Raw genomic sequence first — 15,663 nt, 5'->3', positions numbered from 1 at the left:
AATGCTTGAAATTAACTGTTGCACATCTGACATTTCCACCCAGAATAGAGGGAAATGATGCTACTGGGTCACCATCAGTAAGTGACATTCTTGAATGTGTTTCTTTGGTTCTCATAGTGTCTTGGTTCCGGTTTAAGTATCACTTTCTGATAGTTTAAAGATGATGACATTCTGATAATTCCAAATATGTCTGGTGCACATAACTGGTTTTATCTCACTGTAGCTGGTTTAACACGTGGCCTGCAATCTGGGTACTGTTTGGGGCTACATGACTAAGTCAAGTAAAATATGGATTCACAACATTCGTGTAACTGTCACCATGCCCTTTTCCTTCATTGTAATCTCACAACACTTGGGACAAGGTCCTATGCTGAACAGTGAGTTTTTATTGTGATACTTGTAGTGAATCTTTGTGGGTGAATAAACCCTTTCCTTACCTGGATGCTTTTGTTCTAAGAACCAGGATGTCTTGGGGTACCTTCAGCGTGACTAAGCACCTCTGGGGCTTCTGGCATGTCACTGCACGCTTCTAGAAGTAGATTAACTCTTCAGAAAGGTCACTTTCTCCTCTCATCTCATGAGTGACCTCAGGGCCCCCATCTTTGGTGGCATTTGTACATTATCACTATCAGTCAGCACAGTTGCTGTTTCTCCGAAAAGGGAACTCTTACACCATATAAATGCCAACTTGGCCACTATGGGCTTGGGGTGAGTGCATGCCCTACGTGGAACAATCACCTTGACCTTGATGTGACTCAGTGGTAGATAAGCATCCCAACTCACCTCTTCTCCTCCATGTCTTCATTATGGAACTGTGCATGCCCCCAGGCTTCAGCTGATTGGATACTTCTTCTGAATGCTCTCTCAGACAGCTAGTACTTCCCACCTATGGTAGGAAAACCGTTGCTGGTCTCAACATTCTGCAAAGTAAAATCCACCATGAGGTAGCTTCCACCGGTGAGTTTCAGCAAATGCCTAGTGTTCTCTGAACCCCATTTCTAAATTGCTTTTGGATTGGCACATAAGTTTTGTGCACAATTATGGGGTACTATGTGATGCTCTGATTCACTGATGTGTTGGGGAGATATCAGTTCAGGAAAATATTGGCATGTCTGTCACCTTAAACTTTCATCATTTTTTGTGATGAGGACATTCAAACACCTCTCTTCAATTATCCTAAGATATACAATACTATGGCTAGATATATTCCTCTTTGGGCCCAAGAGCACCAGAGCTTAGCATTGTACCTATTGCCTCTGGTAACCACTATTCTGCTCTCCACTTCTATGAGATATGTTCTTTTAGGTTCCACTTACAAATGAAATGAAATAGATTTTTAAACGTTGTGGGTGTACATGTGTGTTTGCATTTCTTTGGTTTGATCAACTTCTAGTTTCACTTTGAGATTCTAAAAGTGGTAACAGTTGAGCCAGTTCTGTTTCCCAAACCTAGGTGAGATCTCATTGTAATAAACTGACTTATTTTCAAAAACATTAGTGTTTTTGCAAAGAAAGAAACCCCATAAGTTTTCAAAATTATCTTAAGCTGACCAGGAACATCCTGTCTCCACTCTGTGACCCTCTGGACTATGAGGTCACTCAGCGGCTGAGCTAGCATGTGCAGTGCCCTGGGTTCCATCCACCACTGGAAAGAAATAACCCCCTGTATGGTCTTCTGTGTAAGAGCCAAGGCTGTCTGAGCCCTCCGGCCTGCCTCTGCCGGTTCCTAGAGATCTTTCCTGTGATCTCATGCTAGGTTCTTCATGCCCTTCACTTTCCTGTATCAGTCACTCCAGCTGTCTCTGTCATTGCCGCATACCATTGCAACAGCCTATTTCAGTGCGTGTTCATTACCACTCATCTGTGAATGCTAAGTATTAAGATATGTATATAAGACACTGGACTAGGCACTGTAGACCCAGGGATAAACAATACACAGAAGAAATTGTACCTTCATGGCATTTATAGTCCATAAAGTAAGATAGATAACAATACGGTAAGTAAAAGTATTGTGATATGTGTGTAAAAAAAAAGTCACAGTGAAATCATCATTTTGCACAGTAAATATGTGCTAATAAGAAGAGAGTGATGTGTTTGCTACAATGTGCTCTGTACTAGGAATGAAAATAAACCAAGGTAAGTAGAGAAGACAGACGAAGGACTTTGATATTATAGCGCATGATGAGGAAGGTGGCTTGAATGTGTCTGTCTCAGGGAAAGCGCTGTGTATATGGTCGCAGCGTCTATAAGTCTTGAGGCGAGACAAAGGGGGTTGTGAGCAGCAGAGAGATGCAGTTATAGTGTCGTAATGCAACGGTGACGGCTTTGTTGAGACCCTCTGGGAGGGGGTGCACGGGGAAAGCACAGAGGCACTACAAAGACAGTTAGAATTAAGGTGATGCCTGGTGGCAGAATGGGGCGAGGTGCCAGAGGCGGATGAAAAATTATGACAGCAACGATGTCTTTATTGACAAAGCAGAAATTTTTAAAGTATTTTATTTATTTGACAGAGAAATATAGGGGAGAGATAGACGGAGGGAGAGAATCCGCAAGCCAGAGCCTCCAGCCACTGCAAACGAACTCCAGACCCGTGTGCCCCCTTGTGCATCTGGCTAACGTGGGTCCTGGGGAATCGAACTTGGGTCCTTTGGCTTTGCAGGCAAATGCCTTAACTACTAAGCCATTCCTCCAGCCCAACAAAGCAGAAATTTGCTGATAATTATGTGATTTGAGGGGACATGATTTTAATGCTTGTACCCTCTGTCCAAATCATGCAACACCAACTAAACATTTAACCTAAATCCACACATTGCCATTAAAAATATTTCCCTAGAAGAATCAGTGCTAAGGATTATGCAGAAAAGCCCTTTTTTTCCCAAGCCATGCATGTCCCTAAATCCTTTAAATACTCATTCCAAAACAGGCCACCAGGAGGCAGTGCAAAGCTAATCCACAGAGCATCTGGGATCATAGAGAAACAGTTCACTTTCTAGGTTAACCATTTCCTGTCTTACGTCCTGGGTCCTCTCTCCACAGGAGGCCTTTTTGTCCCACCCTCCAGTACATGTGATAATGGACATCACCAATGCCAGTGCTCCAAGGGTGTTTGTGCTCCTGGGCTTCTCTTCACGGCCCCAGCTGGAGCCCGTCCTGTTCGTAGTGGTCTTGGGGTTTTACCTGGTGTCTATCTTGGGCAATGGCATCATTGTCTTGGTCTCCTGTAAGGATGTGCGTCTGCACACACCCATGTACTTCTTTCTTGGCAATCTGTCCATCCTGGATGTTAGCTTCACCACAAGTATTGTCCCACAGCTTCTGGTCAATCTCTGGGGACCACAGAAAACCATAAGCTACGGAGGCTGCGTGGTCCAGTTCTACATCTCCCACTGGCTGGGGGCAACGGAGTGCGTGCTCCTGGCTGCCATGTCCTACGACCGCTACGCTGCCATCTGCAGACCGCTCCACTACACGATCATCATGCACCCACAGCTTTGCCTGGGCCTGGCTTCCATCTCATGGCTCGGGGGTCTCACGACCAGCATGGTGGGCTCCACACTCACCATGCTCTTACCACTGTGCGGGCACAATCACATCGACCACTTCTTCTGTGAGATGCCCCTCATCATGCAGCTGGCTTGCGTGGACACCAGCCTCAATGAGCTGGAGATGTACCTGGCCAGTTTCATCTTCGTTGTCTTGCCGCTGGGTCTCATCCTAGTCTCCTACGGACACATTGCCTGGGCCGTGTCGAAGATCAAGTCTGCAGAAGGCCGGAGGAAGGCTTTGAACACCTGCTCTTCGCACGTGGCGGTCGTGGCCCTCTTCTATGGGAGTATCATCTTCATGTATCTCCAGCCAGCCAAAAGCAGCTCTCATGAGCAGGGCAAGTTCATCGCGCTCTTCTACACCGTGGTCACCCCCATGCTGAACCCGCTGATCTACACGCTGCGGAACAAGGATGTGAAGGAGGCTCTCAGACACGTCCTAGCTGACAACTGCTGTGGCTTGGCAAGGAAACAGGAACGAATCTAGAGACCCTTGTCATTTTTTTGAGGAGGAAGGATGACTTTACACATCTCAGAATTGATTCTGGGAATTTAGATTATTGGGAATGCCATTTCTAGTCTAGCACCAATGGAGCTCTGGTGGGTCAAAATATGAAAAGAATGTTCCTACATACTTTTGCAAAGAAGAAAAAAAATATTTTTCATCACCTATCAAAGTCTTGTTACACTGCTTTCATTGTGAATTATCACACATGTTATATATAATGCCATATTGTCTTGTTTATATTGTTTGTTATACATAGCTATTCATGTTACATCATTTTATTAACGGTTTATAGCATTTTGCTATTGAGGGTGTGTCATCTGTGTGAAGCATCTTTTCTATTTTCCCATACTTGTAATGAGTCAGTAAGGTAGGTACTGATAACCTTATAAAGTTTAAAAAAATATATCATGTATTTGCGTGTGTGTGTGTGTGTGTGTGTGTGTGTGTGTACAATGGTCTCTTGTCGCTGCAAACCATCCAGCTTTATGTGGGGGCCTAGAGAGCTGAGCAGGCCAATAGGCTTTACAAGCACATATCTTTAACCACTGTGCCATCTTCCCAGCTCCCTTGGAAAGTTTTATCCTGAAACCTAAGTCTAGGTCTTTCTACCCACGGAGGTGCTTACAAGGAGCATTATCTCCTTGTGTTCTTATGGTTCTGACTTCCTATGGTTCACCATGAAATACGTTTTGGAATAGATGCTGTGTTTTGCAACAGTACTCAGCATTCCCTCTGTTCCTCACAGCTCTCGTCACTGAAACAGGACTTTCTTTGCTAAAATGTTAGTCTTGCTGGCCTTCTGCTTTGTCATTTGATATTAATCCAATGGTTATGGGATTTGTGCTTTAGGATTTTTTTCTGTTGTTGTTATTTCAAAAAATATATGTACTGCGTTTAGCTGATATTTATGGGAACAGTGAGTTCTTATAACTGTGCTTGCTATTCATTAAAAGAAATCATATCTTCTAAAGCACATTTCTTGAAGAGCTGTATTATACTATGCTTGGAGCCCTCTGCTGGAAAAGTTGAGTCAAGTCTCAAATGATGTCTTTTAGATATTATCCTCTCATATTACAAATGGACATCATGGTAACATCTGTGATGGTTTGCATCAGATGTCCTTATAAACTTATGTGTTCTGAATACTTGGTGCCCAGCAAGTGACAATTTGGGAAGTGAAGCCTACTAGAGGAACTGTGTTGCTGAGGGTGGGCTTTGGGGTGTCACAGCCAGCTTCTCCTTGCCAGAGCTCACTCACTCTCTTGCTGTCATTTTCCACTTGCTGTGGCAGAGGTGATGCCAGTCTCTATGTTCATACCACGCTTTCCCCGCCATCCAAAAGCTTCCCCTGGAGACTGTAAGCCAAAGTGAAACATTTCCCCACCAGCTGCTTTTGGTCAGGTGTTTCATCCCAGCCACAAGAAGGTAACTGTAACAACATCCCTTTGCGAATGTCAAGTATCTCACACCTGCTTTTATGATATGCAGTAGTGACCACACTTTGTCAGACTTATTTTTTTTTATTTTATTTATTTGAGAGCGACAGACATAGAGAGAAAGACAGATAGAGGGAGAGAGAGAGAATGGGTGCGCCAGGGCTTCCAGCCTCTGCAAACAAACTCCAGACGCGTGCGCCCCCTTGTGCATCTGGCTAACGTGGGACCTGGGGAACCAAACCTCGAACCGGGGTCCTTAGGCTTCACAGGCAAGCGCTTAACCGCTAGGCCATCTCTCCAGCCCCAGACTTATTTTTAATGACATTTCTCTGAAATGTTTTCTTTCCAAATGTTGATTGGGAAGTTTATAATAATAACAAATAGGATGGCAAGTACAACAACATTAACAGAGCTTCGCTGATTTTTAAAACTATTCATTTATTTAAGAGGAAGAGAGAAAGGGGGGAGAGAGAGAATGAGAGTAAAGTGTATCTCTAGGGTCTCTTGCCACTGCAAACAAACTCCAGATGCATGAACCATTTTGTGCGTCTGGCTTAATGTGGGTACTGAGAAATTGAACCCTGGCCATTAGGATGTGAAAGCAAGTGCTTTTAACCACTTGGCAATCTCTCCAGCCCATTTATTTTATTTTATTTTACTTTATTTTATCTAGGGAGAGGCAAAGAAGAGACAGGTAGATGGAATGGGCATGCCAGGACCCTTAGCCACTGCAAACAAACTCTAAGATGCATGTGCCACCTTGTGCATCTCAGCCCATTTTTAAAATTTATTTGCAAGGAGAGAGTGAGAAGAGAATGAGAGCGGGGAAGTTGGCATACATGACCTCTTGATTTTCCGGAAAATTTAGCTGTGCTGTCAACTTTGGGAAAAGTGTATCTCAGTCTATCATGTTGAGTTGGCATATTGGCCTAGAAATGCTAAACTTAATTACTTTTCTATTTGTAAAGGGGTAACACGCTATATGAAATGTGTAGGTTTCTGTATGTGGGTTTGACTAAGTATTCTCTTTGAAAAGAGAGAGAGATGACTGTTTGATTTTTATTCCAGGTCCTGCTGAGATTTCCTGAAGCCATGCAGATACTGGGGGTCAGCATCCATGAGGTGTCTTCTCAACTCTTTTCAAACACTTTATGCTAATGAGTCAACTCTTGATGGGCCCCTTAGGAAGGTGTGCTTCCCAAAAGAAACTAGTTATGGGATGGATAAACTTCCTGAAAGGCAAGAGAAGCTGGAGAGGGTCCCTCACTGAACTCAATGAGACAATAAGCCTGCCTGTGGGGTGGAACCTGAGGACCCACCCCAAATGGTGGAGCATCAGTGCTGTTGTTTGATGCATCTGGGCGCCCTGAGGCTCATGTATCCCAAGACACCCAGGGTCAAAGGTTCCTGTACTCAGATGTCTCCCAGACCTAGTCACACCCGTGTAAAGTGTGAGAACCAATTGTCCTGGGCTTAGAGAAGGGGGTCCACCCACCCACACACCTGCTTCTGGCACACATGGGGGAGAGAATGCTGGTTGAGTGAGACTGGGCAGCAGGGAGGCTGTGGGGTGTAGATTAAAAGAAGGAGGAACCACTTGTGCTCCAGGCAGCATGCAGAGATCAATTTAAGATTTTCCTCTTGGGAGATTTCTCCCTAACCTACCTAATAAAGCTGACACCCTCTCAGTTTCAATTAATTTTGCTGGGTTTTTCACTTGGTAGCCCCTACTTACTATTTTCTTTCTCCATTTCTCTTCTCCTCTCCTCTTCCTTCTTCCCCTCCCCACTCTCTCCATCACTAGGTAGCCTGGCTGGCGGGGAACTTCCTCTGTGCAGGAGGTTAGCCTAAACCTTGTCACAGGGCTCCTGCCTCGGCGTCCTGTCTGTTTTTTATTTAAAATATTTTTCTTCGGTATTAGGTATGCTTAAATCCACTTTATTAGTCAGGGTTTTCTAGAGAAACAAAATATATATTATTGTAAGATAGACACATGTTACTGATAGAGAAACGGGGGAGGTGTTTGTTTGTTTTGGGAATGGAGGTGTTGAATCAGGGCCTCACTCTAGCCCTGGCTAATCTAGAATTCATTCTGTAGCCCAGGCTGACTTTAAACTCATGGCAGTCCTCCTACCTTTGCCTCTCAAGTGCTGGAATTAAAGATATAATCCAACATGCCCAACCTGAAATAGAAATATTAAGAAATTGATGCCATTTGGGGCTTGATTTACCAAAGTCCAATTCCCCAGTACCCGCATAACACCACATTCACAAGGTGGTACATGTGTGTGGAGTTTGTTTGCAGTGGCTAAAGGCCCTGGCATGCCCTTTCTCCCTCGCTCTCTCCTCATCTCCTCTTTCTCTGTCCTCTGCTTGCAAACAAATAATTTTTAAAAAGAAAAAGGTTATTGGCAGGAGGGAGGAAGGGAATTGCACTTAAAAAAATCCCAGAATGATACCTCAAACCCTATATGCTAAATGTAAGATTAAAAACAAAAGATAAGCTGGGCATGGTGGCGCATGCCTTTAATCCCAGCACTCAGGAGGCTGAGGTAGGAGGATCGCTGTGAGTTCTAGGCCACCCTGAGACTACATAGTGAATTCCAGGTCAACCTGGGCTAGAGTGAGACACTACCTCGAAAAACCAAAAAAAAAGATACAAGTCTGGAGAGAGAGATAGCTTAGCACTTAAGGCACTTGCCTGTGAAGGCTAAGGACCCATATTGTACTCTCCAGATCCCACATTAGCCAGACACACAAAGGAGAGGCAAGCGCAAGGTCATACATGACCACTAGGTGGCGTAAGTATCTGGAGTTTGATTTCAGTGGCAAAGGCCCTGGTATGCCAATTCTCTCTCTCTCTCTCTCTATCTATCTATCTAAAATAATATTAAAAATATTAAAAAGATACAGTCACAAGAATTCATAAAAAATATACTTCATCCATCTAGAAAAAGAAGAAAATGCCCTCCTACTTCCAGAATCATGTCCCTCTTATTTTACTGTTTTGTAGCTTGTGCTTAGGGTTTTCAGCCTATTCCATCTACAGTATGAATATGCATGAGTGTGTTACACAATATTTTCCCAATTATAGCCAATAGCCCCCAAAATAATTTCATTACTTGTACTTTCATTATTAGCTAGAAGTGATAACTTTATCATTTTCAAAATTTCATGAATACAAATTCATGTGAAAAATATCACTTCTATCACATTGAGGAATATTACTTTTTACAATGACCTCCATTTGTTGATTTTATTTCATTTTCTCACATGTGTAAGACATCTATGATAACTACTGATACAATGTAGTTTATCATGCAGCAGAACAAAGCATCAATAATTACTCTGCTTTTCAAATGTAGATGGTTTAGACTATTACCAGCAAAGTCCCAAGTTCCTTTCTAGCCAGCAGATAAACTGTACTCTACTCAAACTATGACTACTATTGAAGATGTTCTTATTGTTTTAATATTTTATTTATTTATTTTACAGAGAGAGAGAGAGAGAAAGACTATGGGCAAACCAGAGCCTCCAGCCACTGTAAACAAACTCCAGACCCATACATCACCTTGTGCATCTGGCTTAATGGGTATTGGGGAATCAAACCTGAGTTCTTAGGCTTTGCAGACAAGCATCTTAACCACTAAGCCATCTCTACAGCCCACTATTCTTGTTTTACTATTAGGAGAATTTATATTTTGCAGGACTGGGAGCTCTGTGTAGATAATGATCAAGGGAAGTGGAATTCTGTCACTAAGTCAGCTGGGTCCTGGTTGCTCTCTTAGTGACTAAACATCCCTAGTCAAAGAACCCCTGCCCGGAGCCCTGTTGGTTTTGCGTGTACAGTGGGTCAGTGACCTCATACAGCTGCTTTGGACTACTGTGAGGAAAAGCTAAGATGCACTTGATACAGCGTATAGCACACTAAAAACTCAAAAGGAATTGTTCTCTCTATAAAGAAAGGTCTTTTATTCCTCTAGAAAGGAGCTTTAGTTTTCTTTATAGGCCATGACTTCACTTACAGAATAAACTCTGCTAAAACATCCACTGTGACTCAAAGGAGACAAGTTTGAGAGGGTGCCTACCAGGATGGAGACACCAGAACAAACATCAAAATTATACATGAGCAAAGCCATGACAAAAATGTGCTAGCTTACCAAGAGACACAAGAGCAAGAACGCCTGACAGTTGATGGCATGGATTCACTAATTGGCAAATGGCCCTCTACTGGCAGTATAATGAAGTGAGATGTAACCATGTTCAGTGAACAATGCCTAAGAAAATCAATGTAAAAGGAGGAAGGATTCATTTTGGCACATGACTTCAGAGGTTTCTGTCCATGGCTGCTGGGCCCCTCTGCTTCCGGGCCTGCGGCAAAGGCACGCATTACTGCAGAAGCATGGGGCAGAGGGAACCGACTACTTCTTGCTGGTCAGGAAACAACACAAAGACAGAAATGGCCAGAATGTCCCCCAGTGACCTCACTTTCTCCTACTAAGCCCCTCTTCATCTGGGGGCCAAGTCTTAAAGAGTCCTTAGAGGACTTTCAATATCTACGCCCTGACAGCTTCTCTTAGTCCCTGGAAAAGGCCACATGGTCCTTGCTTAGGCCATAAAACAACAACAATATCACATATTATCTCATTGACTCTGGGGTCTCATTACCACTGCCTGTGCGTTCCTTAAAAGTGATGAGATCTGAGCTACAGAAAAAAAAAAGAAAGGGAAAACAGAAGGGGAGGAAAAGAAATATGATATCCTCATATAGAAAAATATTAATCATTGTCAATAATGTCATTATTTTCACCATGAATACAGACATTCTTATCATCATCACAAAAATAGAAATCATTCAAACATGTTTATGACATTAGGAAAAGACCAGAAGGTGATAAAGTTATATGGAATAATATCAGTATTTATACTTGGTTAAAATTCTATTTGAAAGAGTTCACAACCTGCAATCATATTTAATGATGAACTATAATAAGACACAATTAGCACAAAGTCATTGAGATAGAAAAGAATTATAATAGTGGTTTCTCTTCTTTACAAAGCAAGGGGGTGTATTTATGTGGTGGTTTGATTCAGGTGTTCCCCATAAACATAGGAGCTCTGGATGCTAGGATCCCAGCTGATGGAGATTTGGGAATTAATGCCTCCTGGAGGCAGTGTGTTGTTGTGGGTAGGCTGATGGGCATTATAACCAGCTTCCTCTTGCCAATGTTTGGCACACTCTCCTGTTCCTGTTGTCCACCTGATATTGTCGAGGGGGTGATGTCCACCCTCTGCTCATGCCATCATTTTCTCCTGCCATTATGGAGCTTCCCCTTGAGTTTGTAAGCCAAAATAAACCTTCCTCCCCTCCACAAGCTGCTCTTGGTCCAGTGATTTCTGCCAGCAATGCAAACATGACTGCAACAATTTAGAAAATAGCTAAAGAGAGCAGTAGAATTTTTGCATGGGTGCTGGTTCTATCCTCAGCAATGCAAAAAACAGTTAATTAATTAATTAATATAAGTTCAAAAATACAAATTTCAATAACTTTTGGAAACATTGAAGAGCATTTTAGTCAGATTTACCTAGAAATAGAGTGAGTAAACAGAGAAAGAAAAACTGGAGAGATTTTGAGCTCCTTCATTCAGTTTTGGGAACTAGCAAGTCTGAAATCCACAGGGTAGGCCAGAGACCAGGGCAGTTCTGCAGCTGCGCGCAAAAGCAGATCCCACAATTGCTCTTGATTTGGCTAACTGATCCACTCAGTGGTACTAGACCCTTAGCTGGAGCTGGGAAACAAGTCAGAACCATACCCAAACACAAGCCCACTCTACAATATCAAGCTACCATCAATCACAGGGTATAAGAGGGCCTACACCTATCAAACTGTCTATCAAAAAAGTAAGTGTTATCTCAATTTTCTGGGTGCTAACTCACTCTCCATTGGAGAATCTGCTTCTCTTTTCCAGATAGATGCAGATCCTAAGAAGAGAGCTGCCCCAACATACCTCAGAAGGGGCCCAACTGAAACTAAGGACAACTGGCGAAATAAGCAAGGGTGATGTTTTCCTGTGAACTGGATACCAGCACAAAGGGGAAGGAGATCAATGCAGAGAAAAATCAACTCCTACAAATCAGAGAGCCAGAGCCTCAGAGGCCCCCAACACCTCAGCACTGAAGCAGACCAAAAATGAACCCAACATGGCTCAGGGAAATCTTGCGGAAGAGGGGGCGGAAAGAATGTCAGAGTTACATGTTGGGTCATGATTTTCAGAGACATTTATCATACTAATAACTGGGGGCTAACTCCACAATGCACGACCCATTTTCAATAATAAGGAGGGTCTAATGGGAGGGGGTAGATCACAGATGAGCCTAAACAATGGTACCAAACTGCCTGTATTTACTGAAAAGAAAACTAATAAATTAAATTTAAAAAAAAAAAAAAAAAAGCAGATCCCAGGGTCTCTCTCTTCCTTGTGAGACTTCAGTTTCCACCTAAGGCTTCTAACTGGTTAGAAGGACCCCACCCACTTCACAGAAAGTCCTTTGCTTGACATGGATGCAGATTTCAATGGCAATCTCATGCAAAGAGACAGGTTACAACAGCACACAGATTGTGTTTACAAGGCATCCTGTGCATAGGAAATCAGCCATCTCAGAGACTAAGTAGTATGTGCAAATAGTCAAGCTTTTGTTTATTATAAAGGTAGTTAAGCACTTGAAAGGGATATTGGATTTGATTACTACACAGTGTATGCATTGTGGAAATAGCACGTTGAACCCATTAATATGAGCAATTCGTGTATGTATGTAAAATGTTAAAAAGGAAAAAAAGCAAAGAAATTTTATTAATACTTACAACATAATAAAGTATTCTTATTACTGTAAATTGTAAGAAAAATATGAAATAAACTATGGCTTGCTATTAAATACTGTCATTCCTACCTTAGAATTGTCAAAAGATGAAAAAGATGTGAGTGGAAGCCAGGCATAGTGGTGCACGCCTTTAATCCCAGCACTAGGGAGGCAGAGGTAGGAGGATCACTGTGAGTTCAAGGCCACCCTGAGACTACATAGTGAATTCCAGGTCAGTCTGGGCTAGAGTGAGACCCTGCCTTGAAAAACAAACAAACAATAACAACAACAAAAAAAAAGAGTGGAAAATACTTTGGTTTTGCTTACAATTAGCATCATCATCACATCATTGACATCATTAATCTCTGTATTGACAGGGGATTCGTTTATAGGGAGGTTACCCTGCATAAGCAACTGTGATCTTGTGTCCACACCTGTGTCCAGCGTGGGAGGGGAGGAGAGGGGTGACTGAGTAAAGGAAAGGGGCAGGGGAAAGGAAAGAAGAAATCAAAGATGGTACCTGCTTATGATTCCAGTAACTCAGGAAGCTGAAGCAAGAGGTATGCTTGCAAGTTTAAGCCCAGCCTAGACTAACAGTGAACATGGTTTAAAAATAAATAAATAAAAAGAAAAAAAAGAACAAAAGAAAGAAAAGGTCATATTTGACATGTACACAAGGGATTCACCATGAAACTGTCAGTTCCATTTCACTTTGAAGTGCTTGCTGCATTTGTTAAGTTGATTTCATTACCTGTTCAGGGCCCATGACCAGATCTTTAAAGCAAACATCAAGGTCCTAGGGAAGCAGCAAAGTGCCCGGCTTGAGAAGGGTGGGAGGGAGCAGGCAAGAGGCAGCATGCAGAGGTGACTGTGCCGTTGCTACAGGGTGTGCGGGCAGGGCTGGAAAAGTCATAACAAAAAGAGTTCGGAAAGGACCAGTGTCCTCCGTGTACCCCCAATATACACACACACTCAGACACACACACATGTGCACATGCATGCGTGCTGTGCCCAGCCACGTCCTGCCAAATGTCTCCTTCCTCTTCTCTCTGACCTGCTGTTGAAGGTACAGCTCACCAGAGTCAGTCACAGGTTAACTGAAAATTAATGATTATCTCTAGAAACATCTAGCGCCAAGAGGAAGCCACATGCCTCTTTCCAGCAGCACATTATTGTTTCTAATTAACCCTTGAAGGACACACGGGCTCTGCTACCCACATGCAGCAATGATCACGGCTGATCTGTGTGGCCCAGGAGAAAGAAGGACCCGTGTCCTCACCACCGCCACGGCACCTGCTCCCTGCCTTGAGCATCCCAGAGGGGTCAGAACAGATGAGCCTGTGCCTCCACCTATCCGTGCCCTCCAGCGTCCGGGAGGCTGCGATCCTTGCCCAGAGCCTTCCACACGGCTGCCTTCACATCTTTGTTCCTTAGCGTGTAGATGAAGGGGTTCAGCGTGGGAGTCACCAAGCAGTAGAAGAGGGTGAGAAACTTGCCCTGGTCCTGGCTTGCCACATTCCCAGGCTGCATGTACATGTAGATGATGGTGCTATAGAAAAGGGAGACCACCACCATGTGCGAGGAGCAGGTGTTGAAGGCCTTGCGCCGGCCTGCCGCGGACTGGATCCTCAGCACTGCCGCCGCGATGTAGCCGTAAGAGACCAGAATCATCGTGAGAGGCACAAGGACGATGGGGATGGCCAAGAAGAAAGCCAGCCCTTCCACCCGGCTGGTGTCCACGCAGGAGATGCGGATGATGGCCGGCATCTCGCATACAAAGTGGTTGATGCGGCGGTGACCACACCTCCCCAGGGACATTGTCAGCGGGGACATCAGGATGGAATTGGCAATGCCACTGAGCCAGGCAAAGGCTGCTAACTGGAGGCATAGCTGGGGGTGCATGATGCTCAGGTAGTGCAGCGGCTTGCAGACAGCCACAAAGCGGTCATAGGCCATGACTGAGAGGAGAATGCACTCGATGCCTCCCACAGACAAGAAGGCAAAGAGCTGGATGACACACCCCACAAAACTGATGGTCTTGTGTGGGCCCCAGAGGTTGGCCAGCAACTGGGGGATACTGCTGGTTGTGTAGCAGAGGTCTAGAAGGGACAAGTTGCTCAGGAAGAAGTACATGGGTGTGTGCAGGCGCGGGTCCATCAGGGAGAGGAAGATGATGGTGGAGTTGCCGGTGACAGCCAGAAAGTAAAAGATCATGCTCACACCAAAAAGAGCCATCTCCAGCCGGGGCCGGTCAGAAAACCCCAGCAGGATGAAGTTTCCAGAGCTTTCATTGCTCCTCTCCATTAGCCTTGGTCTCACACATCTGTTCAGAGAAAATAAAAATGCCAATATTAACAGAAACTGTCTTACACCATCTGTCTCCCTAGCAGGGACACATCTCACCAACTACATTTTAAGGAGTTCAAATTTACCTAATGACTATCTGCAATGTGTAGGGAAATGTACAAAGAACTCATCTGCCATGGATGGAAGCTATAATTAAGTTTTTTCCCAAAATCAAACTCTAACCCGACTGATTGAGTTAACGGTTAGAATGGACTTTCAGAGCCTTGATGGCTATTTTCAGAAATATGATGACAGTTTTCATACTCTCTCAACATTGAGGCACTTTCTCTGCAACTTGATAAAAATCACCAAAAGTTTGTGAAAAAAATCATTTTGATTAATAATATTGGCTCTCACAATTCCATGCCACACATCTATATTTCAATGATCGCAAATCAACTGCCAACAATATGTTGGCATTTGTCCCGCCAGTCTTGTGTAGTGAATTGCAAATTTAGATCTAAGTGAGGCACAGCACCTACTTATAGATTAGTCACATTACCTGTGTGCTTTCAGGAAGCTAATAACCCAGTAGGAAGACCCATATTGTTTTGGCTTAGGTCAATGACTTGGTTTAACCTCTTTGAGTGATATTGCCCAAGAGACCAAAAGCACCTTTGATTGTGAAGTTATGGAGATATTTTTCCCCTTACCCTGTACACATACAAAATAAGCAAAAAATTGAGGGGTGTTCTTTCATACATTTCAAGTCAACATAATGCCATGCCCACTGTCAATCAAGAATAACAATGAAAGAAGCTGGGCATGGTGGTGCACGTCTTTAATCCCAGCACTCAAGAGGCAGAGGTAGGAGGATCACCATGAGTTCAAGGCCACTAAGACTATGATGAATTCCAGGTCAACCTAGACTAGAGTGAGACCCTACCTCAAAAAAACAACAAAAAAAAAGAAGATGAATGAATGAATGAATGAAGGGGGCCTGGAGGAATGGCTTAGCGGTTAATGTATTT

General features: G+C 43.6%; 2 protein-coding genes across 2 annotated transcripts; one reads left to right on the top strand and one right to left on the bottom strand.

Moving 5' to 3' along the window:
* The first annotated feature begins 3,071 nt into the window (after positions 1 to 3,071).
* On the top strand, positions 3,072 to 4,031 carry LOC101611578 (olfactory receptor 2C3). The gene has a single exon (XM_012948593.2). The coding sequence runs from the start codon at positions 3,072 to 3,074 to the stop codon at positions 4,029 to 4,031; it is 960 nt and encodes a 319-aa protein (XP_012804047.2).
* A 9,665-nt stretch (positions 4,032 to 13,696) lies between these two features.
* On the bottom strand, positions 13,697 to 14,650 carry LOC101611292 (putative olfactory receptor 2W6). Its single transcript, XM_004657289.2, has one exon. It carries the CDS (start codon positions 14,648 to 14,650, stop codon positions 13,697 to 13,699), a length of 954 nt encoding a protein of 317 aa, XP_004657346.1.
* Between the last annotated feature and the right edge of the window lie 1,013 nt (positions 14,651 to 15,663).

Source organism: Jaculus jaculus, chromosome 6, assembly GCF_020740685.1.
Source record: "Jaculus jaculus isolate mJacJac1 chromosome 6, mJacJac1.mat.Y.cur, whole genome shotgun sequence".
In the NCBI taxonomy this organism is placed as follows: Eukaryota; Metazoa; Chordata; class Mammalia; order Rodentia; family Dipodidae; genus Jaculus; species Jaculus jaculus.
Note: the sequence above shows the minus strand (reverse complement) of the source record. Positions and strands in the feature narration are given on the sequence as shown.